Source organism: Schistocerca serialis, chromosome 4 (genome assembly GCF_023864345.2).
Source record: "Schistocerca serialis cubense isolate TAMUIC-IGC-003099 chromosome 4, iqSchSeri2.2, whole genome shotgun sequence".
In the NCBI taxonomy this organism is placed as follows: Eukaryota; Metazoa; Arthropoda; class Insecta; order Orthoptera; family Acrididae; genus Schistocerca; species Schistocerca serialis.
The window spans coordinates 112443447-112470448 of NC_064641.1; the positions used below are offsets into that span (position 1 = coordinate 112443447).

A 27002-nucleotide genomic window follows, 5' to 3' on the forward strand; every position below is an offset into this window, starting at 1 on the left:
AGGCGATCCCCCTACAGAAACAACCAAAGCGATAACAATGCCTGAGGCAAACCATTGTGGTACTGGAACGCAATGAGAATCATCAGTGGAGGAAAATACACAACGTGCGGCATGTCGGATGCGAATTCTGGATGTCACGTCTGTCCCTTACCATTTAACGTTTTTGCCGTAACGAGTGAGTTTAAGCTGTTGTGGGAACATGTAAGCTGTTTGTGTCAATAAAAAAACGAAACATTCGTTACCGATGATAGGGTGTTTATCGTACGACAAAGAATGACAAACAGTCTGTACCGGTGCTGTTGACTCTGGACGAATCGATATAGACTTCAAATAAAATGCACTTGAACCCTTGAAACATACGCGCTTTTGAATGAAAATGAAAATTATAGAAACATTCAGAAGAGGCGAACCTGGTAAAACAAATACCACGTTTGAAAATTATGTTTTTTGATAAGGACTTTAGTCTCGAATTCTCAGTGTGCGTTAAGTTAACGGTTTATTTAACACATGGAATGAGTGACAGACAAAATCTCTGTTTATCCTTAAATAATTTCAGTTTATTTTTTACCAGCCGGACGATATTATGTGAAAAATGCCGTCTTTTTTTAAAAAACAATTAGGTAGTCGACGTTTCCTGTATAAGTACCACAACAGTTGTTTTCACATCGCAAGATGTACCACGTCGATGTTCGAAGAACATCAGATGGATTTCGCGGACTGATTTCCTCAAATTCCGACACAAATCCCATCAAACAACTTTGCCATAAATTATAATGTACATTACTAACCGTATGAACTCTACCATAAACCCAACAACAAGCGACCCATCGTGTTGCAGGAGGGACGGAAACACATTCCGACTTTAGTATGTCAGAATTTAACGGGAGGTTTTCCCTGAGTGTTCAATACTGTAACTGAATGAGCTACTAGAGATTCTATGCGCTGCACCTTAAATTTTTGGTGTGGGTAGCGCTGGATTTTGCCATTCTTTTCGACACACACTATAAGTATAAATGTGCAGTATGAAAACTTCATTTCGCAGAAGGCGGCCGCAACCCACAAATTATTGAAGTGGAAAAAAATATAGATTGTATGAACCTTAAGGTTTATATTTAATCGATCAGGCGATTCGACTGTCATCTCATACACTAGCTTCGTATACAAGTGTTTTAATGGCAACTGAAACAGTTACGTAAGACATGCTTTCCATCTGATGGTTGCGGTTAATTTGTCGGAACGTCTACTAGATGAAACGCAAGTCTTGAGACTGACACAGAAGTATAATAGCTCTTTCAGTTTAATTAACAGTCGCAGCCAATACAACACAGTAAATAACAGATGCAACTGTTAATTATACATGCAAAATATAGTTAAATGTAAATAAGGCTTGTAGCGAAGTTGAATGTAGCAACAGCTCCTGAAAAATATTGTTCTACCTAACGTTTACGTAGACCACAAAAAAGAAACGCCTTTTCCAATTCTTAACCACTTTTATTAACTCAAGAAAACAATTTCGATGTATTACGCCATGACAAATGACAGGACAGCTTGAAGATAACGCAAAGTTACAATTTTTGCGAATGTCGTACAGATCTTACACAGAAAGAAATTTCTGCACAAAAAATAATAAAATTCATGACGTAATAGTTCAACCAGATGTGTTTTAATATTATTTATTAATATAGCCAGCAACAGTCCCATTACAGACTATTTTCAGAAACAGAGAATAACGTTCTACTAAAAAATATGCTTTCACGTAAATAGATGACCTGCATTTGTGAACGTAGGCTTTATGATGAAATCTTCTTGGGCTGTCAGGTGAAGATGGTGAGTAGGAAAAGCATTATAAAGTTAATTCAACATGACGGTAAAAGCACAGATAACATTACATAACATGGTCTGTACATTTGTAGCCAGATGTGCTAACACGAAGTTACCATTTCAACCGTGATTCCGGGTCTCCACACATGTTTCTCATGCCAAGTTATTGGCATATAACTTACACTGTTATTTAAACATTTTCTCTTTATATAGGGAGAGTCACATAAAAATAAAAAAAATATGACGGGAAGCACCTAACTATATACAACAGTAGAAACCAAATTGTGTCTGCTGCAAGCCTGTTGACGACACTGACATAGATAACTTGTCACATTGTAAACTAAGTGGCAGCTTGGCACACGCACGCAACACTAAGCGTATGTTCGTCACTTAATAGATCTGAAAGCAGAGTGGAATAGCCTACATGTTTAAACAAAACGAATGACGTAGCCAAATATGTACTGGTCTGTCGATAATCGACCTTTGCAAGAGAGCGATACAGAATAATGAAGAACGATTATCGAGAGGAGATGCTGCTCTAAGTACGTTATGAAATGACGAAAAAGAAAAACAATTACAATATACCGGGTGATCCAAAAGTCAGTATAAATTTGAAAACTGAATAAATCACAGAATAATGTAGATAGAGAGGTACAAATTGACACACATGCTTGGAATGACATGGGGTTTTATTAGAACCGAAAAAATACAAACGTTCAAAAACTGTCCGACAGATGGCGCTTCATCTGATCAGAATAGCAATAATTAGCATAACAAAGTAAGACAAAGCAAAGATGATGTTCTTTACAGGAAATGCTCAATATGTCCACAATAGCTGTAGTCGAGGAATAATGTTATGAACAGCACTGTAAAGCATGTCCGGAGTTATGGTGAGGCATTGTTGTCGGATGTTCTCTTTCAGTATCCCTAGAGATGTCGGTCGATCACGATACACTTGCGACTTCAGGTATCCCCAAAGCCAATAATCGCACGGGCTGAGGTCTGGGGACCTAGAAGGCCAAGCATGACGAAAGTGGCGGCTGAGCACACGATCATCACCAAACGACGCGCGCAAGATATCTTTCACGCGTCTAGCAATATGGGATGGAGCGCCATCCTGCATAAACATCGTACGTTCCAGCAGGTGTTTATCAGCCAGGCTGGGCATGATTCTGCAACATATCGGCGTACCTCTCACCCGTCACGGTAGCAGTTTTGCTGTCCAGCGCCATCTGTCGGACATTTTGTGAACTTTACTTATTTTGTTTTATTTTATTTTATTTGTTCTAATAAAACCTCATGTCATTCCAAGCATGTGTGTCCATTTTTACCTCTCTATCTACATTATTCCGTGGTTTATTAAGTTTTCAAATTTATACTGACTTTTTGATCACCCGGTATATAGCAGGTAAAATTACTTATTACTTGCTCACCATAGCGAATAGTATATAATAACGTTGCGTACACAGAGTTAGATGTGTGTGTGAGTATGTGAAGAATTACTATCGTCATTTGGTTAAGGAGATGGCAAGTCTTCCTGACAATGTTATTAGTACAATGTTATTAGCATAAGGTGTATGGTAAATGCCAGTCATTTGGAACGGAGGTCATGTATGAACACACAGTTCACGGTTAAAATGTTAACATTGTGTAAGTAAATGTGACGAATACAGAAGGTGTATATTTATTCGATTTCATTTTTCTAAGTATGTTCTTATTGCTTCATACATAAAAATGGGTTGAGACTAGTTGTACAAATAAAGGTTTATTATTCATATTTGTACAGCGTGTGGAGTTAGGCACAACTCTCAAAGGCGCATCATCGCCTCTTAAAGAAGATTTAGAAACAAAATGAAACTGGTCTCTTGTGATGTAACTGTCTAGTTTTATCATAAATACGTAATTTAACTTACATGTGACACGCTTATTAACAGGAGGGGTGGGGAGAAAGGGGAAAACTGTATTTACTTATTTTACAGCACTCGAAATTCTTTGTCGTATAGCTTTACAAACTGCATATCCGAAAAGCGATGAAGAAAATACAGGTTGAAAGAAAATCATTGATTAGATTCGCTGTAGACGTCGCTATCATCTGTGACAGTGAAGAAGAACGGAACCTTTTCACTGAAGTAAATCGTCTGCTGAGCGCATAATGAGGCCAGTGACAAATTCAACACCAAAACTGCTGACGGAATACTGGACGAAGTGGAGGAATTCAGTCACCTTGGAAGCAAAATGAACCATGGAGGGCGAAGCAAGGAGGACATGAGAAGTAGACTAGTGCAAGCACATAGAGCATTCGTCATCAAAATTTATCAAATGTGGGGCCAAATTCGAGAAAAAAATTCCAAGAGTATAGCGCAGCATTGTATGATACTGATTTAAGAACTGGGTGAAAATCATAAATAAAGAAAATCGAACCGTTGGCGGCGTGCTGTTATTGCAAGGTGTTCAAAGTATACTGGACTGATAAGGTAAGAGAGCCGGCCGAAGTGGCCGTGCGGTTAAAGGCGCTGCAGTCTGGAACCGCAAGACCGCTACGGACGCAGGTTCGAATCCTGCCTCGGGCATGGATGTTTGTGATGTCCTTAGGTTAGTTAGGTTTAACTAGTTCTAAGTTCTAGGGGACTAATGACCTCAGCAGTTGAGTCCCATAGTGCTCAGAGCCATTTGATAAGGTAAGAAATGAGGAGGATAGGATGCGAAAACTCCAACTACAAGAAGGGACAGGGTGTTAGACCATCAGTAGAAGGCAAAAACTGTGCGTGAAGACAAAAACTGGGACAAATAATTGGAGATGTAGGATATAGACAACGCTGTGAGATGATGAGATTAAGGCACGAGAGGAAATCGTGAATGTCCTTACCAAACCAGCTACAGGATCGATTGTTCCAAAAAACTGTTGTTTTCTACTAGTGATGCTATCCTATATCCCATATTTGTATGAACAACGTCACATTACATCTCTTATTAACCATGGTCAGGCGAGCGATGGCTGAGTCTGTCTCTTGTACTTTGCAGTTTCTCTTTTGTTCAGATAACTTAAATGCCACAGACCTCGCTGATTGACCGTGCTTTCAGATGAGCCTAAATGTACCACTTTGTGCAAAAGGGTTAATAGTATCTATCATCGAGTAAAATTCAAACGATTTTATTTGTAGACGTAGGTATATATTCGTATTATTTTAACTTGTTTTTCCAAGAACCTCTGAAATTTTGCTATCATATGGCGTAGCACTACAATTGTTGCCACTACGGACTAGAGCACTTAGGTCTGCCTGCAGGAGAAGTATTAATTTCAAATAATTTTTGCGTACGATGTTATCAATGAAGTTAGTGTTTTAGCCGTTTCTGAAAGTGGTGTGTTTGATCGTCCGTAATTCCATTTCAAACGCTGATACGTATGTCTTGAGTTTCATCAGTCACATGTCAATTGATAATTTGCTGAATTACGGAACATAAATAATGCTCGCGTGCATTGACGTGTCTCGAGGCCGGACAATTCTAATGTGAGAGTGAACATGGTACTGCAAGCACGGATCTTGTGAAATCCAGCTCGCTGTGTCCGTTCGTGGCATCCACTATGCAGTAGATTGCGGGGTTCAGGTTGATGGAGAGTTTCTTTCCTTCTAGAAAACCTACCATACAATTCTGCACCAAGTAAATTTGGAATTTTGTGGTAAGGTCTATGGGACCAAACTGCTGAGGTCGTCGTTCCGTTAGCTTACGTAATCTAACTTACGCTAAGGACAACACACACACCAATTCCCGAGGGAGGATTCGAATCTCCGACGGGGAGAGCCGCGCGAACCGTAGTAAGGCGCCCTAGACCGCACGGCTATCACAAAGTAAACCAAATACGTTGATACGGCATATCCAAACAGACACGCGATTGCGTTACAGACATGGTACTGGACTGAAACGAGTGTCTCTTTCTTAAGCGGAAGTCATCGTCTGAGACGAAGGTAACTTACGACGTATACACATCAAAAAAGTTTTGCGTCACCTCGGTTTCGAGGGTTCCGGAACCTGTACAGAAAATTGGAACAGAGATCAACATAAACATCATTTCCGCCCTTTTTATTGCTCATGAAAACCACACATTGCATGTTGTACCATCATACAGCGAGACCTTTAGAGGTAGTGGTCCAGATTGCTGTACACGCCTGTACCTCTACTGTCAGTAGCACATCCTCTTGCATTGATGCATACTGCCCACAAGTTCATCAAAGCACTGTTGGTCCAGATTGTCCCACTCCTCAACTGCGATTCGGCGTAGATCCCTCACAGTAGTTGTGGGCCACGTCGTCCATAAACAGTCCTTTTCAATCTGTCCCAGGCATATTCGATAGGGTTCAAGTCTGGAGAACATGCTGACCACTCTAGTCGAGCGACGTCGTTGTCCTGAAGGAAGTCATTCACAAAATGTGCACAATGGGGGCGTGAATAGTCGTCCATGAAGACGAATCCCTCGCCAATATGCTGGCGATATGGTTGCACTATCGGTCGGAGGAGGGTATTCACGTATCCCAAAGCCGTTACGGCGTCTTCCACGATCACCAGCGGCGTACGTCGGCCCTACATAATTCTACCACAAAACGGCAGGGAACCTCCACCTTACTGCAATCGCTGGACAGCGTGTCTAAGGAGTTCAACCTGAGTGGGTTGCCTCCAAAAACGTCTGCGACGATTGTCTGGTTGAAGGCATATGCGACACTTATGTGTGAACGTGATACCAATCCTGAGCGGTCCATTCGGCATATTGTTGGGTCCATCTGTACCGCGCTGCATGGTGTCGTGGTTGCAAGGATGGACCTCGCCATGGACGTCGGGAATGAAGGTGCGCATCATGCAGCCTACTGCGCACAGTTTGAACCGTAACATGACGTCCAGTGGCTGCACGAAAAGCATTATTCAACGTTGTGGCGTTGCTGTCAGGGTTCCACCGAGCCATAATCCGTAGGTAGCGGTCAGCACTGCAGTAGTAGCCCTTGGCCGGCCTGAGCGAGCGAGGCATGTCGTCGACAGTTTCTGTCCCTCCGTATCTCCTCCATTTCCGAACAACATCGCTTTCCTTCCCTCCGAGACGCCTGGACACTTCCCTTGTTGAGAGCCCTTCCTGACAGAAAGTAACAATGCGGTCGCGATCGAACAACGGTATTGATCGTCTAGGCATGGTTGAACTACAGACAACACGAACCGTGTGCCTCCTTCCTGTTGCAGTGACTGAAACTGATCGGCTATCGGACGTCCTCCCTCTAATAGGCGCTGCTCATGCATGGTTGTTTACATCTTTGGGTGAGTTTAGGGACACTCTGAACAGTCAAAGGGGCTGTGTCTGAGATAGAATATCCACAGTCAATGTCTTTCTTCAGGAGTCATAGGAACCGGGATGATGCAAAACTTTTTTCGCCGTGTGTGTATTAAGGCTGTGAGACAGAGACACTGTGGTCTACCACATACGGTGCAGGCGAAATAAAACTTTCGTGGGAAGTATTTCATGCACCTTAAGGTAGACAACCCAACTTACATCATCCACCGCAGGCGCGTATTTTAGACAGTTACGATGTATTCTAGATTACAAAGATCGCCAGTATGGCATTTATTTATATATTACATTTGTACATATGGAACCAAAGATTGTAATGTACCTCTTAGTAAACTGACACTGCAATTGATAGCATGTACTATAGTTTTATTTCTGACATAGCATTGTCTTTGACTGTATCCTTGACAGTTTGGCCAAGTTACATCTCTCTATGTGTATCTAGTTGTCGATATGGACTTGCTTTGTGAGGAAAATCGTGGTACACAGTTATTATACTGAGGAATTTTTTTACTTACTATGATGGACTTAAATTACTTTTGTTCAAATTATGGTATAGCTATCCTGCTGTTTATACCCGTAAGTGAAATACTATTTAACCTCTCATACTTCCAGACAGACTGTGTAGTCTCTAATGGTTTGATTTAGTTTTAGAATAAGCTTGATAATGGTCAAGGACCGAAACTAGGACCGAATTGTGTGAAATAAATGACAGCTGAAGGTTTCACCCCGAATTTTAACAAGCATTTACGTAAGTTGGGTTGTCTGTCTTGAGGTGCATGAGATATCTTTCGGGCAAGTTTTATTTCGGTCGCCCTTGGTATGTCACCCTATGGATAAAACCTATAGTCCTATGAATCTGTACGCAGACGACGCAGTTGTGAACAGATGTGTGTCATAGTTAGAAAAATGTTACGAAATGCACAGAGACTTGGAGATGATCAACGCATCGTGCTAACATTGACGGCTGACCCTAAACATGTAATGTAATGCGTCTAGATAATCGACAGAATGTGACACTCACAATGTTCCAGTATCTACGATTTTCTGCCAAGAGCGATTTAAAGTGGAAAGCTCACATGCAAGATAAAACATTATCATCACTGCCTATTTCGAGGCAGAATGCCGGCTGTTAGTGTTAAGGACACGTGACTCGATGAGGGAGTGAAGCGGAGGCGAATGAGGAATCGTTTCAGCTACAATAAAGTGAACAGATGGGGAACTACACAGATATAAGTGACTTGGGACAGTTATTGTTATGGACCGGCATCTGGGAGCGAATTTCTCAGAAAGAGCGAAGCTGGTCTGCTATTTGCGTGATACTCTCCTGAACATCCATGGAAAATGGCAGAAGCACTGTGAAACTACGGACAGGCGACAAGGTGTTGGACGCATAACCATAAAACACTGACGTCAGAGGCTTGCCCTCTCTTAAAGCGGGACAGAAAGCGATCTTCGGCAGATGTGACGACAGAGTGCATTGCTGATGCAAAAAAGTGTTTCGGAGTATGCCTTTCAGTGCATATTGTTGGAAGTGAAGTTCCGGAACGGACCACCTCTGTGTATTCTCATGCTGACCCTACGACACTGAATTTACAATTGCAATGGACACGGAGTCATCGATATTGGGTCGTGAATGGGTGGAAACGTGTCGCCTGGTCGGATGACGCACGTTTCTTCCTTCGCCAGGTCGATACCTGTGACCAGATACACCATCCGGATGCTAGAAACGAGCACCTCGACACGGATGCAAACCAGGGAGCGGTGGGGGACAGATGTTATGGGGACATTCACCTGACCTCCCATGGGCATCACATGCTTGTTGTTTTCCCAGAGGCAGTGACATCCGCCAGCAGTATAACTATCCGTGTCACAAGGCTAGGATCGTACTACAGTGGTTTGAAGAGCAACGGGCGTGAACTCGCACTGACGTTTTGGCCACCAAATTCGTCTCCTCTGAGCTCTGTGGAACACAGCTGTGGCGCTACCGGGCGGCACATCCTCACCCGCAAACCGCCAGTCTACAGTTTTCAGGAGTTGCGTGTCCTGTAAACAGACATTTGGATACGAACACCTCCGGAAACCTACCAATGGCTAGTCGAGTTTATGCCCCCCAGAATAGTAAATGTACTGCGTTCCAAAGACGGTCGAACGTGGTGTTAAGAGGGCTGTCATGATTTTTGGCTGACTAGTGTAAGATGCTGGGTAGATGCCGCAGAATTATTGGAAGGACGCAAAGGTAGAGTAATTCACGTCCAAAAGATATCGCTTAAAAAGCTCTTGGTCGTCTAATTATCTGTTACAATTCATCAGCCTGGCAATCTTAACGAATCTGAACAGGTAGAGAAGGCAACAGCAACCAGCCACTTTTTAAAAAGCTATTTATTTATTTAAATAGCGCCGTTACCGGTTTCGAACCGACAAGTTCATATTCAGACGGCTAATTCACGTTAAAATACATTATGCATTAGCTTTCACTTTTTGTTTTCCCAGGCAATGAAATTTCCTTTGGATGGTGCTGCCCTACAACCAAAAACAGATGTGACACAATTTCTTTACTGTGCGGATGGTCCCAGCGGAGGTTCGGGTCCTCCCTCGGGCATGGATGTGTGTGTTTGTCCTTAGGATAATTTAGGTTAAGTAGTGTGTAAGCTTAGGGACTGATGACCTTAGCAGTTAAGTCCCATAAGATTTCGCACACATTTGAACATTTTTGAACAATGTCTTTTTAATTTAAATGTGCCTCACAACGATTTTAAATGATGTAAAACAAAATTGTTAAAGTACAGATGTTTTGCTTACTTACGCTGAAGAACCCGCACCGTTACGTTCCAGTGCTGTTGGCGCGTGATCATGCAATAGCGAAGACATAATCACAGGCAGTCAGCACTGGAACGTAATGACGCGGATTTCTCAACGTAAGTAATCAAAACATCTCTACTTTAATAATTCTGTTTTACATCACTTAAAATCGTTGTGAGGCACAATTACAGTTAAAAATACATTGTCTCACATCTTGTTTTGGTTGTAGGGCACCACCAACCAAAGGAAATTTCATCGTTTGGGAAAACAAAAAGTGAAAGTTAAAGTAAAATGTATGTTAACGTGAAATAGCCGTCTGAATATGAACTTGTCGGTTCGAAACCGGTAATGGCGCTATTTAAATAAATAAATAGCATTGTAAAAAGTGGCTGGTTGCTGTTATCTTCTCTGTAAGAGTCAACCTATATATTGTACACAGCCACGGGCTCATAATGTCAGTTTTCGTCAAAACAGAATTCAAAGTAGAGCTCCCCGTTTCGTGACGGTTTCTTTCGTCCGCGTGAGAATGCCGCAGACGCTCTCAACTGTCTGCAGTGTGAGACGGTACAAGGAAGGCGGTGACAGTCTCAACTCTCAAATGTCTTGGAAAATTCATTGTCGAGAAACATAGTACTTTCTCCAACACCCATCTCACGCAGTGGTTGCGACGCAGTAGCCAGAGAAATTAGAGCTCTAACGGAGAGGCTCGTTTTTCCGGCGTAACATCGGCGAATGAAACAAGGAAGGAGGGAAATGCTGCTGGTAGAGTGGGTACCATCTGACGCACAGCGTACTGTCGTGGAGTGCGGGTGTAACTTTGTTTCTGGTCGCCTATTTGGCTCTACACAGCTTTGTGGCTTGTGAGCACAAGAGGCGGTAGGGCGCGTCAGACAGTGTTTTGGTTTCGGTGTTTGTGCTGAGGAACCTATATAGCGGGCTGGGGTGTATGTCACGTGAGTGTGAGCTTAGCTGACAGACATCCGGTCAGAGGGGTGGAGGGATGAGTCCCTCGGAGTCAGGGGTAGGGTAGCGGTAGGGGTAGGGGGGCGCATTGTTCGCGCGGTTAATTTGCAGGCGCCGTGGCGGCCATTGTGGCTCTGAAACAACGGACGGCCGACTGCATTAAGCAGATTAGCTGCTCGGCGGGCGCCTTTGTCACCGCATCTCTGCAGGAGAGGCGCCGCGCTAACGATATAGATATGGACGAACTCAGCAGCAGGGAGAGCAGCAAACGGCGCGCTCTGCGCACAGCCGGTGGGTGCCGAAGCGGCTCCATAGAGCGTGCGGGCCGGGAGGAGATCTGAGACGTGGCGCAACGTACTCGAAATAAAGTACTGAGGCAGACGAGCATTCAAGAAATGCCCAGGAGCGAGTAGCATTCGTGCTCTAAGGATCCCGTAACAAACTTAATTATATGAGAAAAAGTACCACCAAAACTGTATCTTGAGAATGTCTTAATTCTATCACACGACTAGTTTCGGCGGCACATAATCGCCATCCTCAGACACGACCACCCTCGAAAGTTTTTCTCATTTCTTTGGCGCATTAACTGTTGGATCCTCGCCACTAGCACACGTGGGCTAGCTTTCATGAGCAGTCTATACTCGTCACCTTGTTATCTCCAATGCAATCGCATGTACTTCATGCATACAGGGTGGTCCATTGATCCTGACCGGGCCAAATATCTCACGAAATAGGCGTCAAACGAAAAAACTACAAAGAACGAAACTTGTCTAGCATGAAGGCGGAAACCAGATGGCGCTATGGTTGGCTCGCTAGATGGCTCTGCCATAGGTCAAACGGATGTCAACTGCGTTTTTTAAAATATGAACCCCCATTTTTGTTACATATTCGTGTAGTAAAGAAATATGACACGTGGATTGGTCGTCGAAGCACCATACCATGGTCCTCACGTTCATCGGATCTGACGTGTCCGGATTTCTTTCTGTGGGGAAAGCTGAAGGATATTTCCATCGCGATCCACCGACAACGCCTGACAAGATGCATCAGCGCATTGTCAAACATATGCGAACATTACGGGAGGCGAACTATTCGCAGTTGAGAGGAATGTCGTTACACGTATTGCCAAATGCATTGAGGTGTACGGACATCATTTTGAGCATTTATTGCATTAATGTGGTATTAAAAGGTAATCACGCTGTAACAGAATGCGTTCTCAGAACTGATAAGTTCACAAAAGTTCATGTGTCACATTGGAACAAACGAAATAAAATGTTCAAACGTACCTACCTTTTGTATTTTAATTTAAAAAACCTACCTGTTACCAACTGTTTGTATAAAATTGTAGGCCATACGTCTGTGACTATTACAGCGTCATCTATCACAAAGCGAAAAAAGTGGTCCAACTAAAACATTCGTATTTCTTTACGTACTACAAGAACATGTAATAAAAATGGGGGTTCCTATTTTAAAAAAACGCAGTTGATATCCGTTTGACCTATGGCAGCGCCATCTAGCGGGCCAACCATAGCGCCATATGGTTTCCCCCTTCAAGCTAAACAAGTTTCGTTCTTTGTAGTTTTTTCGTTTGATGGTTATTTCGTGAGATATCTGGCCCGGTCTCTATCAATGGACCACCCTGTATATGATTTCATTGAAGACAACACGATGTCGAGTATAGATTCATGATGAAAGCTAGCCCGCGTGTGCTAGTAACAAGGATCCCACAGTAAATGCGCCAAGGAAACCAAATACTCTTTTGACTGTGCTGAGGCCTGATGGCGGTAATGTGCCGCCGAAACTAGCAGTGTGAAAGAATAAAGATGTTCTCAAGATACAATTGTGATGGTACTCTTTCTCATATATATTATCAGCTCAAGTCCCTCGTCTATGCAATAACATGGACATCAATAAACTTAGATATGTATGTAGACAGTTTATCCGTTCCAGGAATCGAAGATGTTGACGATTTTCGCCTGTTATCGGCATTGATACTGACGAGATATCGGCCCCAGGGATTCCAAGACTTTTGGGAATGTTTTAATTTCAAGTCTCAAGTCGGATAACAAACGACAAAAGAAAAATTTTCTTCGTCTGCTATAATTATAAACTAACAACCCGCCAGGGTAGCCGAGAGCGCTAACGCGCTGCTTCCTGGACTCGGGTAGGCGCACCGGCCCCGGATCGAATCCGCCTAGCGGATTAACGACGAGGGCCGGTGTGCTGGCCAGCCTGAATGGGGTTTTAGGAGGTTTTCCACATCCCGCTTGGTGAATACCGGGCTGGTCCCCACGTTCCGCCTCAGTTACACGCGTCGCAGACATTTGAAACACGTCCGCACTATTTCACGATTTACACTAGACGCAGAAAGTTGGGCTACACTGATTCTGTCCTGGGGGGTACGGGATGGCGACAGGAAGGGCATCCAGCCATCCCTAACACTAACACTGCCAAATCCGATGTAACCACGCCGACCCTGCGATCGCTGCGGGACTATGGCGTAAGCGAAAGATGAATAATTATAAACTAACAGTTTCGGAATTTTTCCTTTACTTGCACTGTGAAAGCTTACTTCTTGCCAAATTTCTTGTTTCTAGGTCAGCGAGAAGTAACCTATAGGTTTTGATGAGTGACTTTTCGGATATCTAAATGAGTGACATAAATGGCGGTATCTTTCGACTGAGCTGACTTGGAAGTTTAATTAATGAAAAGCGCTAGTATGCTTTTGTCTCACAGTATTTCTTTTATAGTGTTAGTCGGTTTTCGGTTTACAAGGCCCTCTTCATACAATTATTGTCTATTGTCGCCAAAGAAGTTACAATGTTTGTAAACTACATTGGAAAAGAAGTTAAACATCTAGATTCATGCATAAACGTACAGTAAATAACTACCGTGACAGTGTGGTGGTTATGCAATGTGGTTATGCATGTTGAACAGTAAATAAACATAAAGGGAGTAAACATGAAAAAACTTTAACACGAGACTGGAACAGGAAGCTACATCACAGTTTATATTGATAAACTAAACCAATAAAATGAAATTAGTACTTGGCAAGACTACTTCAGGACGTATAAAACGTGGAGAGTGATACAATAACCAATTGCCGGCCGCGGTGGTCTAGCGGTTCTAGGCGCTCAGTCCGGAACCGCAGGACAGCTACGGTCGCAGGTTCGAATCCTGTCTCGGGCATGGATGTGTGTGATGTCCTTAGGTTAGTTAGGTTTAAGTAGTTCTAAGTTCTAGGGGACTGGTGACCACAGATGTTAAGTCCCATAGTGTTCAGAGCCATTTGAACCATTTTTTGAACCAATAACCAATTTTTTTAAAACAAGAATTACTACAAAATATTTGAGGAACATAAGCAATATCCGTAAGATAAACATAAACGAATAAATGCAGGGAAATGGAGAAGTTTGGGGGAACATACAGTAAATGCCATCTTTGAGAGTATGGTGGTACTGCATTTTAAAAAGTAGAACCTTGAAATTTTTACACCGCCCAGGGCCTTTAGACCTTAGTATGTGACATAAATTTTGAACTACTCGTTCCTGAAAAAATGTGTTCTCAACAGCCGGACAGACAGACGGACAACAAAGAAATCCTGAAAGGGTTCCGTTTTAGACTGAGGCATATAAAGCTAAAAATGACCTAGTGAGAGAACAATTTCTTCTCATATCTACCTGAAACTCAGAAACATCAAGTTCCCGGTGGCCTTCGTTGATTTAGATAGCATCTCTCACTCTGTTTATCGAATCACACCACTACAGTTGCCGAAACAAATGGGCTTAACAACAAAAAGAGAGTGATTATGCAGTAGACCTTGGCTGATACCATTGCCAAAGCGAAATTCATGGCTAATAAAAATGGACTCAAATTCCAAGCGACCAAAGTGGGCCTGCAGATCTCTTTTGAGAAAATATAACTATCAAGGCGGCAACCTTAGAGCTGGATGTAGATCAGGGGAAAAAACATGCAGGATAAGAGCTGGCTCCTAGGAGAGAGAATAGAACCGTACATGGCTGACAAACAAGCCTCCACATCTACTAACAGCGGCAGCGAGGTGTAAGTGCCGTACCAGCTGACTGAGGATCCAGGACAACCAAAGTCACTGTTGGACAGTAATTAGAGCATAGATTCTGCTAACAGCAAAACGATTCAGAGTGATCTGGATAAATGTGAACGAGAAACTAGAAACCAAGGACAAGATGATCTTCAGGAGTATCTTATGAAAAAAAGAAAAAAACAGGGAGTACGGAAGACGATATACGTAACGATGAAATGGTCTCAGATGTGCAAAAACTGACAGACACCATGCAGAAATGGGTAATTTTTTTTCTCATCTACGTACGGTAAGTATTAGATCGAATAGATTCATCATGTGAATTTTTGCTCACTTTCTGCGCAAAAAACCAACTCTTCCTGGTTTAAAAGACTGGACTGAATCTGCAAAAATGGATCTCAAAAATGAAAACATCCAGGAACGTTATCAGTTCAAGAAGAAACTCGGAACACATCAGCATTCTCAAGAGAAGCCAAAGTTGTAAACTGGCAAGATATGCGCTGAAGAAAGAAAGGAGGCTCACAGAGAGAATAGTCAGTGCATGTTTAAGCTTCTGGAAGGTCACTATTCAAGTGACACGATCGATAGCTGGCCGAAATGAGACAAGATTAATTAGAGAACTATATGAAGAGAGGAAGTGTGTGTTAGGATGGCGTAAAGCATTATCTGAAGCTAGTCATGTAATTTACCGTACATGACATACTGCCCTTCTCTCCATGAGGTAGGAACCCTTTGAAAAAATGTCGTATGCAATAGGCAGCGCATTTACCGCAAAGTCCTAGTTCCGTGAAGTAGTAGACGTTATGGTCCGTTGTGTCAGTCCCAAACCGACGAGATCACTCAGGTAATGAGCTCTGCGTTGTATCATTGTTGTTGTTGTTGTGGTCCTCAGTCCAAAGACTGGTTTGGTCCGCAGCTCGTGGTCTAGAAGCTAGCTTTGCTGCATCTGGATCACGGGGTCAAGGATTCGATTCCCGGACGGGCTGGCTATTTTCTCTGCCCGGGGACTGAGTGTTTGTGTTGTCCTCATCATTTCATAATCATTCGTGAAAGTGGCTGTATTTGAGTGTGTGAAGATTGGGACTTTGTACGGGCGCTGATGACTGCGCAGTTGAGCGCCCCACAAACTAAACATCATCATCGAAGACTGGTTTGATGCAACTCTCCACGCTGCTCTATCCTCTGCAAGCCTCTTCATCTCCGAGCAACTACTTAAATCTAAAGTCTTCTAAATATGCTTACTGTATTCATCTCTTCGGCTCCCTGTACGATTTTTACCCCCACGCTTCTCTCCAATACTAAACTGGTGATCCCTTCATGTCTCAGAATGTCTCCTACCATCCGATCCCATCTTTTGGTCACGTTGTACCACAAATGTCTTTTCTCCCCAATTCTATTCAGTACCTCCTCATCAGTTATGCGATGTACCCATCAAATCTTCAGTATTATTCTGTATTGCCACATTTCAAAAGGTTCTGTCCTTTTCTTGTCTAAACTGTTTATTGTCCATGTTTCACTTCCATACATGGCTACACTCCACACAAATACATTCAGAAAAGACTTCCTAACTTCGATGTTAAGAAATTACTCTTCTTTAGAAACGCTTTCCTTGTCATTGCCAGTCTACATTTTATATTCTCTTTACTACGTCCATCATCAGTTATTTTCCTACCCAAATAACAAAACTCATCTGCTACTTTCAAAGTCTCGTTTCCTACTATAATTCCTTCAGCACCACTTGATTTAATTAAACTACATTCCATTATTCTTGTTTTGCTTTGCTGATGTTCATCTTATACCCCCTTTCAAGACACTGTACATTCCGTTTAACTGCTCTTCCAAGTCCTTTCGTGTCTCTGACAGAGTGACAGTGTCATTGACTATTGTCAAAGATTCCATTTCTTTTCCCTGAACGTTAATTCCTACCCCAAATTGTTCTTTGCTTTCCTTTACTGCTTGCTGAATACGATCTAGGATAGAGTACAACCCTGCCTCTCTCCCTTCTCAGCCACTGGTTCCCTTTCATGTACCTCGACTCTTATAACTGCCTTCTGGGTTCTGTACATATTGTGAACAGCCTTTCGCTCCCTGTATTTTATCCCTGCTACCTTCCGGATCTCAAAGGGAAATCCACAAATGCCATAAACTTCGGATGTCCTTCCTTCAGTCCGTCTTCTAAGGTGAGTCATAGGATCAGTACTGCCTCGTGTGTTGTTACATTTCTCCGGAATCCAGACTGATCTTCCCCGAGGTCGACTTCTATCAGTCATATGTAAATTCTGTCATATTTAAAGGTAAAGTTTGTGTCCCAGCTATGATTTAATCTGACGTTAAATGTCCAAATGTCTTAAAAGTTGAATAACATTAAACGTTGAACTCCAATACTCGGATATAAGTTCTGGTGATCAGTTTAAAATGTTGTTGAAATAAAATTATTTGAATAAATGCTAGGCTTTTTCTTAATTAAAAAAAAATGTCACTGCCGGGTCACGGAATTCCGAAATGTGGCAAGTAATGTCAACAACGGTAGTTTAAAATGTAAATGACATAGTTATTCGCACATTACCTCGACAGTTTTATTGTAATGCCTATGTAAGGTGGACGGGATTGCTGGCTCACAAAACCGCTAAACGTTTGTTTGTACTCGTCCACTTGTGGCGAGAGGCGTCGGATGTGGGCAGTATGACGGCTGTTGCACGCGAGATGGTGACTTTCACTTGTTGGCCCCTCTAGGAGTGCTTGTGCACAGACGATCTGCACGAGATGCAGAGGCTCTGGGTGCCCGTATTCTGGAAGGCTGCCATGTTATACGAAATACTCCAGGCGTACACCGGCGCTTCCGGGATCCGATGTGATGGCGGGCTGTCATATATAGGAGGTCATTCTGAAAGTTTCGTGTAACAAAGACCTTTATGTGATAGGCTGGTAAATCGTTTTCCTGTTTCTCATGTTAAATGTATTGTGTAGAATTATAAGCAAATCGTTTCTGCATACATCTCCAATACAACTTATTTCTTTCTTGTATTTGTGTGGAATGTTTCCCGAAGCTTTGCCAGTACCTTTCTGTTACGCCTCGTATTTCATCTTTTTTAAGCTTACAAAAAATTTGACATACAGCAGAGCTAATGGTCGAACTGGGAAAGGAAAAAGACTATCGACCTCGGAAAGTGCTCACATCAGGATGTTCTGAAACATCTTGTATCATTAATGGTCTGCGTAAAATAACCACAGGAAGCTATTTACGCATGTGGTACAAATTAAGATTATTAGTGATCTTTTGGGAGAGCTAAACACGTCTGGCGTAAATATACAATTTCACTTGCATAAGGAAAGAGTGTGTAAACATTACCAATTGTTGTAATATAGAGAACGTCCTCCTGTCGGCATATGAGCCTGGCTTGATTGTTTCATTTATTTTTTTCTGTGCTGGAAGCGACGCATGTAGATGTTAGTGTCTTGAGGCACCCCCCACTCTGACAGTTCTTTGTGGTGCATTTTTTTAACTCCTCTCGAAGTTACAGTCCAGGCAGAGCTTTACTGAAAGAGTAGTTGCGTATACCTATGTGCATGACCTATCGGTTGCGACGGCCGTAGATTCCTGGCCCGTACTCGAAGAAAAGGCTTGTGATCTGCTATGTAGTGGTATATTAGCACTAAACTGACAAGAACAGTATACAAAACTGCGTATATGTTGTGATGTGTAAGCTGTCATGAAATAGGAGCCTAACATTTAGACAAGAAGGCAGGAAATTGGAAATTTGTGGTAAGTTCTATGGGACCAAACTGCTAAGATAATCGGTCCCTAGGCTTACACACAACTTAATCTAACTTAAACTAACTTACGCTGACGACAACACACATACCCATGCCCAAGGGAAGACTGCAATCTCCGACGGGGGCAGCCGCGCGAACCGTGGCAAGGCGAAGAAGGCAGGAATGGATTCTCTTTTCCACGTAAAGCAAAGGATTAATCTCGGATTAAAAGGAACAATAGCAAATTGTGCGCGATGCAAGGCTGACTGTGAAAAAGTTACAAACTATGACTGGGCAGTGGAGGCTGTCATTGGGAAGGATAACACTCGACGTTCTTTCCGAGAATCCCACTACGTCACCATCAGAATGGAGACGACCTTTTCTCACCATTGTTTGTTCCTTCTCGTTCCAGTTAGTAGCAGTCAAACCGTAAGTTAGGAAATTGTGCATACTTTCGTGATTATCGTCATGCAAGGTAAAATCTTACAGCTGACACGACTGCGTCACATTTCCCTTGTGTTGCTTCTCCAAAGTCGACGCTTCAACTCTCTGCCCGGAGGAACTGAACGAAGACCATTGTCACTATATATATATATATATATATATATATTTGGAACATAGGTTGTTTACATCAATGGGCATGTCTGGAACGATTTTTCGGTTTAAAATGCGCTGTCGTTGAACTAAAGAAGGAAAAAGGAGTGCAGGAACGAAAATTAGATCATCTGGAATGGATTGCAGACCTTACAGTTTAAGTGGACTTGACTGCACACTGCCCACAGAAAGACACTGCACGGTGAGAAGCAACTACTTTTTTTTTTATACTTGAAAAAAGAGACAGCATTGGTCGTATATTTTTTACTATTGCAAAATCGATTTTCTGTCACTGAGTGACCATGTTCAGTGCTAGAAGTTAAAAAAAATTTTCACATTACGATCAGAGAGTACAACATAGAAAATCACAATTACATCTGCATATGAACATAACACTTGTTCGAAACAAATCTACACTCCTGGAAATGGAAAAAAGAACACATTGACACCGGTGTGTCAGACCCACCATACTTGCTCCGGACACTGCGAGAGGGCTGTACAAGCAAAGATCACACGCACGGCACAGCCGACACACCAGGAACCGCGGTGTTGGCCGTCGAATGGCGCTAGCTGCGCAGCATTTGTGCACCGCCGCCGTCAGTGTCAGCCAGTTTGCCGTGGCATACGGAGCTCCATCGCAGTCTTTAACACTGGTAGCATGCCGCGACAGCGTGGATGAGAACCATATGTGCAGTTGACGGACTTTGAGCGAGGGCGTATAGTGGGCATGCGGGAGGCCGGGTGGACGTACCGCCGAATTGCTCAACACGTGGGGCGTGAGGTCTCCACAGTACATCGATGTTGTCGCCAGTGGTCGGCGGAAGGTGCACGTGCCCGTCGACCTGGGACCGGACCGCAGCGACGCACGGATGCTCGCCAAGACCGTAGGATCCTACGCAGTGCCGTAGGGGACCGCACCGCCACTTCCCAGCAAATTAGGGACACTGTTGCTCCTGGGGTATCGGCGAGGACCATTCGCAACCGTCTCCATGAAGCTGGGCTACGGTCCCGCACACCGTTAGGCCGTCTTCCGCTCACGCCCCAACATCGTGCAGCCCGCCTCCAGTGGTGTCGCGACAGGCGTGAATGGAGGGACGAATGGAGACGTGTCGTCTTCAGCGATGAGAGTCGCTTCTGCCTTGGTGCCAATGATGGTCGTATGCGTGTTTGGCGCCGTGCAGGTGAGCGCCACAATCAGGACTGCGTACGACCGAGGCACACAAGGCCAACACCCGGCATCATGGTGTGGGGAGGGATCTCCTACACTGGCCGTACACCACTGGTGATCGTCGAGGGGACACTGAATAGTGCACGGTACATCCAAACCGTCATCGAACCCATCGTTCTACCATTCCTAGGCCGGCAAGGGAACTTGCTGTTCCAACAGGACAATGCACGTCCGCATGTATCCCGTGCCACCCAACGTGCTCTAGAAGGTGTAAGTCAACTACCCTGGCCAGCAAGATCTCCGGATCTGTCCCCCATTGAGCATGTTTGGGACTGGATGAAGTGTCGTCTCACGCGGTCTGCACGTCCAGCACGAACGCTGGTCCAACTGAGGCGCCAGGTGGAAATGGCATGGCAAGCCGTTCCACAGGACTACATCCAGCATCTCTACGATCATCTCCATGGGAGAATAGCAGCCTGCATTGCTGCGAAAGGTGGATATACACTGTACTAGTGCCGACATTGTGCATGCTCTGTTGCCTGTGTCTATGTGCCTGTGGGTCTGTCAGTGCGATCATGTGATGTATCTGACCCCAGGAATGTGTCAATAAAGTTTCCCCTTCCTGGGACAATGAATTCACGGTGTTCTTATTTCAATTTCCAGGAGTGTATATTGTATAATCAATGTGATTGCCGTAAGCTTAGTGACAACAGTGCATCCCAATTTAAGTTATACAATATAGATTTGTTTCTAACAAGTGTTATGTTCATATGCAGATGTAATTGTGATTTACTATGTTGTACTCTCTGATCGTAATGTGAAAAAAATTTTTAACTTCTAGCACTGAAGATGGTCACTCAGTGACAGAAAATCGATTTTGCAATAGTAAAAAATATACGACCAATGCTGTCTCTTTTTTCAGGTATACCTGTTATCTGGTCGTAGTGCACAAGACAACATGGAGTCGCCAATCAAGACTTTTGTTTTGACGGGGATGCATTTGAAAAGAAAATCGCATTATAGGAAGGACACTTTCTGTCAAACACATTACAGTTCCGTAAGCTCACTGACATTAAAGAAAACGCGAGGTTTGAATAATCCATTGTGGCCTTTAAAGAATTACAAGGATAATTTCCTAAACGATTCGAGGACACTGCCAATCTTCCATTTGTTTCCGAGACCGTTTACCGTTTCAGTTGAAAGCGCTCCTGAGTATGTGCAGATGTAACTGATGGTAATCCCCGTTGTACCGACAAATACTTTTACGCTAAAACTCTCCGTGACGTCTCTGTTGCGTTCCTTGTATAGAGTTTCCACGTCTCCACAATGATGTTGCGTAAGTGCTACAATTTTTTTCGATCGACAGTTTCGTGTGAATGACCTTTTCGTGATTACATAACTAAATAAGTCATGATTACATGGCAACCTGAGTCCTAAAATCTGTGAAATTGTCTGCTTCTGTCTATATGCCAGCAGTTTGTACCAGATTAAAATTATATTGTCTTCAGGACACCAAATGTAATTAAATAATACTGAAAATTTGTTTTGTTTCTGATCTACGTTGTTGAGAAATGTGAAATGTAAGGCCAAGTCGTATGCAGTGCGACTGTATTGCCATTTAAACATGGCATGTTCGCAGTTTTCCCCTCTCCCCCCTCCTCCCGTCCAGACTGCGTGTGGGGGAAGTGTGCGGCGAGACTGAGCGCTAATGTCTGGGCGTGGCTCACGAACCGAAATCTTGGCCACCCCTGATCTAAAAGGCCTCCACTGTCTACTTTCCACCACACACTAGATTTCGGCTGTCTACCTGGAGAGGCCAGAAAACTCCTCACGAACATCTCAGTGGGGGAGACTTCTATGATATTTTACCTGCAGTATTTCAAGTCTTCTTACTCGTTCTATAACTCTTATTATACATATGTATGTTTTATGTGGCAAAGTTCTTCGTAGTTATAAGTTGTATATAATACATAAGAGGTACGAATAAAAGGCCTTCATTCACATTTTTTTCATGCTTTATCGAATTACACGATTCGTTTTGGACCCTGTGGGTCAATTTTCAGGTACAAATCGTTTTAATAAATCACTTACTTCAGCGTTTGAGTGAGGTGAAATGTATGTTCCTGTCACGAGAAGGTTACATGTTCCGTTTTGTATTTCGTGAAGCAACTGCGAAAAATATGGTGAGAAACAGTGGAAAAGTTAATGAAAAACTTATTGGACAATCGGGGAAGAACATTTTTAACTGTTTATCGCCAGCAGGCTGTGGTTTACGTTTTCTGTTAACGCACATAGCGCCAGTAAAGGCGCACATTTATTTATACATTTTAAAAATACTTCATACTTTTGCGATGGGAATTTAAAATGATTCTTTCCACATCTGTTGTGCCAAATGATCCATGGAACATGAAACTGACTAACTAACAGGATCATAAATGCATTGTGTAATTCAATGAAATGTTAAACTACATCTGTGAAGTTTTTTTAAAATGTATAAAGCAATGTGCGCCTTGAGTGACGTGATATGCGATGAGAAGAGGGATAAACCAATGTCTCTGGCGATAAAAGGTTAAAAATATTCTTCCCAGATCGTTCGGTACGTTTATCTCTGATTTTTCCACTGTACCTTATCGTATTTCCCGCAGTTGCTTCACGAAACACAAAACATAACATCTAACCTTCTTATAATAAGAATGTGCATTTCACCTCCCTCAAACGCAGAAGTAAACTGGGTATTAAGACAATTGGCACTCGATGATGGGCCCACAGGGTCCGAAACGCTACGCGTAGTTCGGTAGAACGTGAAAAAATTGTGACCGAGGGCGTTTTTGTTCACATTACCCGTATACTGGATACAGTTACGTTCAAAGCTGCTAAATATGGATGAAATTAAATTTCTGTTTAATGAACAGTTCTTAATTTCGCAAATTTTAATTGCGTTGTAAATGCTAGGAGATGTAGCTGTAGGAGCACAGTGATTGTGTAGCGCAGTGTGTGAGTGCGGCTTGTGGGCTTGTAGCAGCGCCGGAACCGCACCACCTTCACGCCGCAGCAGCTGCAGGAGCTGGAGTCGCTGTTCCAGAAGACGCACTACCCGGACGTCTTCCTGCGGGAGGAGGTGGCGTTGCGCATCAGCCTGTCCGAGGCACGCGTGCAGGTCAGTCGCCCAGACACATGCTGGCAGCGCCACTCCCAACTAAGATTGTCGCATCGGCCAACATAGCCTTCAGTCACTGTCATCCTTGTGCATGGGTATCCTAGTCTCCTGTGTGCTCTCCACTCCATCATATCCTTCTACATCCCCAATGTCAGTCGCCCAGCCTCAAAGCATTCACTCCCAACTAAGTGGGGATCGCATCGGTCGGTCTGCATGAGCATGAACATAGCCTTCTCAGGTGTCTGACACCATTATGGATGGGTGTCCCAGGCTCCTGTGTGCTCTCCACTCCATGATATCCTTCTGCATCCCCAGGGTCAGTCGCCCAGCCTCAAAGCACTCACTCCCAACTAAGTGTGGTCACATCGGCCAGTCTGCGTGATCGTGAAAATAACCTTCTCAGGTGTCTGACACCATTATGGTTGGGTGTCCCAGCCTCCTGTGTGCTCTCCACTCCTTCATATCCTTCTACATCCCCAATGTCAGTCGCCCAGCCTCAAAGCACTCACTCCCAACTAAATGTGGCCACATCGGCTGGTCTGCGTGAGCGTGAACATAACCTTCTCAGGTGTCTGACACCATTATGGATATGTGTCCCAGACCTGTGTGTTCTCCACTCCATCATATCCTTCTGCATCCCCAATGTCAGTCGCCCAGCCTCAAAGTACTCACTCCCAACTATGCGGGGTCGCATCAGCCAGTCTGCATGTGTGAACATAGCCTTCTCAGATGTCCAACACCATTATGGATGGGTGTCCGAGGCTCCTGTGTGCTCTCCACTCCATCATATCCTTCTACATACCCAATGTCAATCGCCCAGCCTCAAAGCACTCACTCACAACTATGTGGGGGTCGCATCTGCCGGTCTGCATGAAGGTGAACATAACCTTCTCAGGTGTCTGACACCGTTATGGATGGGTGTCCCAGCCTCCTGTGTGCTCTCCACTCCATCATATCCTTCTGCATCGCCAATGTCAGTCGCCCAGCCTCAAAGCATTCACTCCCAACTAAGTGGGGGTCACATTGGCTAGTCTGCATGAGCATGAACATAGCCTTCTCAGGTGTCTGACACCATTATGGATGGGTGTCCCAGGCTCCTGTGTGTTCTCCACTCCATCATATCCTTCTGCATACCCAATGTCAGTCGCCCAGCCTCAAAGCAGTCACTCCCAACTAAGTGTGGTCACATCGGCCAGTCTGTGTGTGCGTGAACATAACCTTCTCAGGTGTCTGACACCATTATGGATGGGTGTCCCAGACTCCCGTGTGCTCTCCACTCTTTCATATCCTTCTACATCCCCAATGTCAGTCGCACAGTCTCAAGGCACTCACTCCCAATTAAGTGGGGGTCACATCGTCGGGTCTGTGTGAGCGTGAACATAACCTTCTCAGATGTCTGACACCATTATGGATGGGCGTCCCAGGCTCCTGTATGCTCTCCACTCCAGTATATCCTTTTGCATCCTCTAACCTGTTTCTCCAGTTCACGACGTAACCAGTGCGCGGTCTGCTGGTTGGGAATAATCTGGCGTTAAGTTCACCACTGTAAGTTAATTTCCTACCTGCCACGTAAAAAAATTTGTGATCGCTCACGCAACCGCTGATGTGCAGACTAGTGTGACAAAGAGGAAATTCTGAGCTGTCGGCCACGGCAGAGTTCGTGTAGTGAACGGCTGCCTCAAAGTGTCAGAAATCCGACAAGCCATTAAAAAAAAGCGAGAAACGTAAAGAGACGAAGTCGCTCTGAAAATAATTGTATCGTAGTGTAGAGAAGAGCCTTGCCAATTAACTGAGAGACTGACAAGCGGCCGGCCGCGGTATGACGTCACTAGCCATGCACATGAGGCCCAGGAGGAAGATAGGCCGCGGCGCCTACTTTCGGAGACGGTCGTGAGCTCGCTCGCTCCCTCAGCAGACAAAATTACGTTTCTACACCTGTTAACTCGTAACTAGGTGTGTCCATACAAACGAGAATTGCATCTTCTACTGGAATCCGCTATTATGGAGTCTTATTGTCATTAGTCCTACAATGATCGGAAGTCCATATGTCTATTTGTAATTTGTAACAATTGTACTGCTGTACAATAAAATTAAAATCACGTTAAACTGATTATCAGTTGCATATAATGGAATATAATCGAATTAAATCAGGTGATGCTGAAGGAATTGCATTAGGAAATCAGACATTTAAAGTAGTAGATGACTTTTGCAATTTGGGGAGCAAAATAACTGCCGATGGTCAATTTAGAGAGGATATAAAATGTAGACTGGCTATGACAAGGAAATCTTTTCTGAAGAAGAGAAATTTATTAACATCGAGTACAGATTCAGTGGCTGGAATCCTTTCCTGAAAGTGTTTTTGTGGAGCGCAGCTATGTATGGAACTGAAACGTGGGCAATAAACAGGTTGGAAAAGGAGAGAATAGAAGCTTTTTAAATGTGGTGCTACGGAGGAATGCTGAAGATTAGATGGGTAGATCACGTAACTAGTGATGAGGTACTGAATAGAATTGGGGACAAGAGGAATTTGTGGCACAACTTGACTAGAAGAGGGGATCGGTTGGTAGGACACATTCTGAAGCATCAGGGGGTCACCAATTTAGTACTGGAGGGAATCATGGGGGGTAAAAACCGTAGAGGGAGATCAAGAGATGAATACAGTAAGCAGATTCAGAAACACGTAGGTTGCAGTAGTTACTAGGAGACGAAGAGGCTTTCACAGGATCAAACCACAACAACAACAAGGCACCACTTCTTGTATGAAATGAGGACTGTTAAGCAGAAGAGACTAAGTGCAATAAACAAGCCGTTACACTATTTATATCGAGTATTGATCTTAAATTAAATTTTGTTGTAGTACAGTTAATCAGTAAGACTTCATAATAGCAGATCTCAGTGGAAGATGCAATTCTCCTTAGTACGTCACGCCCAGCTGGGAGTTAACAGGTTTAGAAACGCATATTGTCTGCTGAACCGAGCGAGCAAGTTCAAGCCTAGCTTCGTGACGTACTCGCCGCGACCTGTCTTTCTCGTGGGCCTCGCCACGCCCAGCTCTCGCGGAACCTGCGTTAACTGGATGGCTACCTAACTGCAAGCTGCTACGCACTAAAAGGTACCGTTCAGTCTTACTGAACCACAGTCGCAGCGTTCTGGTACAGACAACTCGCTTGTGGTATGCATGAGATATACCTGCTGACTCCACACTAGACATACTTTCTTCGCATGTCATATTTAGATGTACGAGCCCTCCGTCATTGTTGTTGCGGTCTTATAGTTCACCAGTGTTTTTATATTTCGGGTTAACTTTGTAAGTAATATTGTGGCCGCCATTAACCGTATAAACTGCACAGAATTTTGCACT

The 27002-nt window shown here is 43.7% G+C and overlaps 1 protein-coding gene across 1 annotated transcript in view; it reads left to right on the forward strand.

Moving 5' to 3' along the window:
- LOC126474299 (retinal homeobox protein Rx3-like) overlaps positions 1-27002 on the forward strand; it is a 118159-nt gene that overhangs the window by 62697 nt on the left and 28460 nt on the right. Inside the window, exon 2 of the mRNA XM_050101765.1 lies at positions 23507-23641. Coding sequence (XP_049957722.1) covers positions 23507-23641 — 135 coding nt within the window. The remainder of the gene's footprint in view (positions 1-23506; positions 23642-27002) is intronic.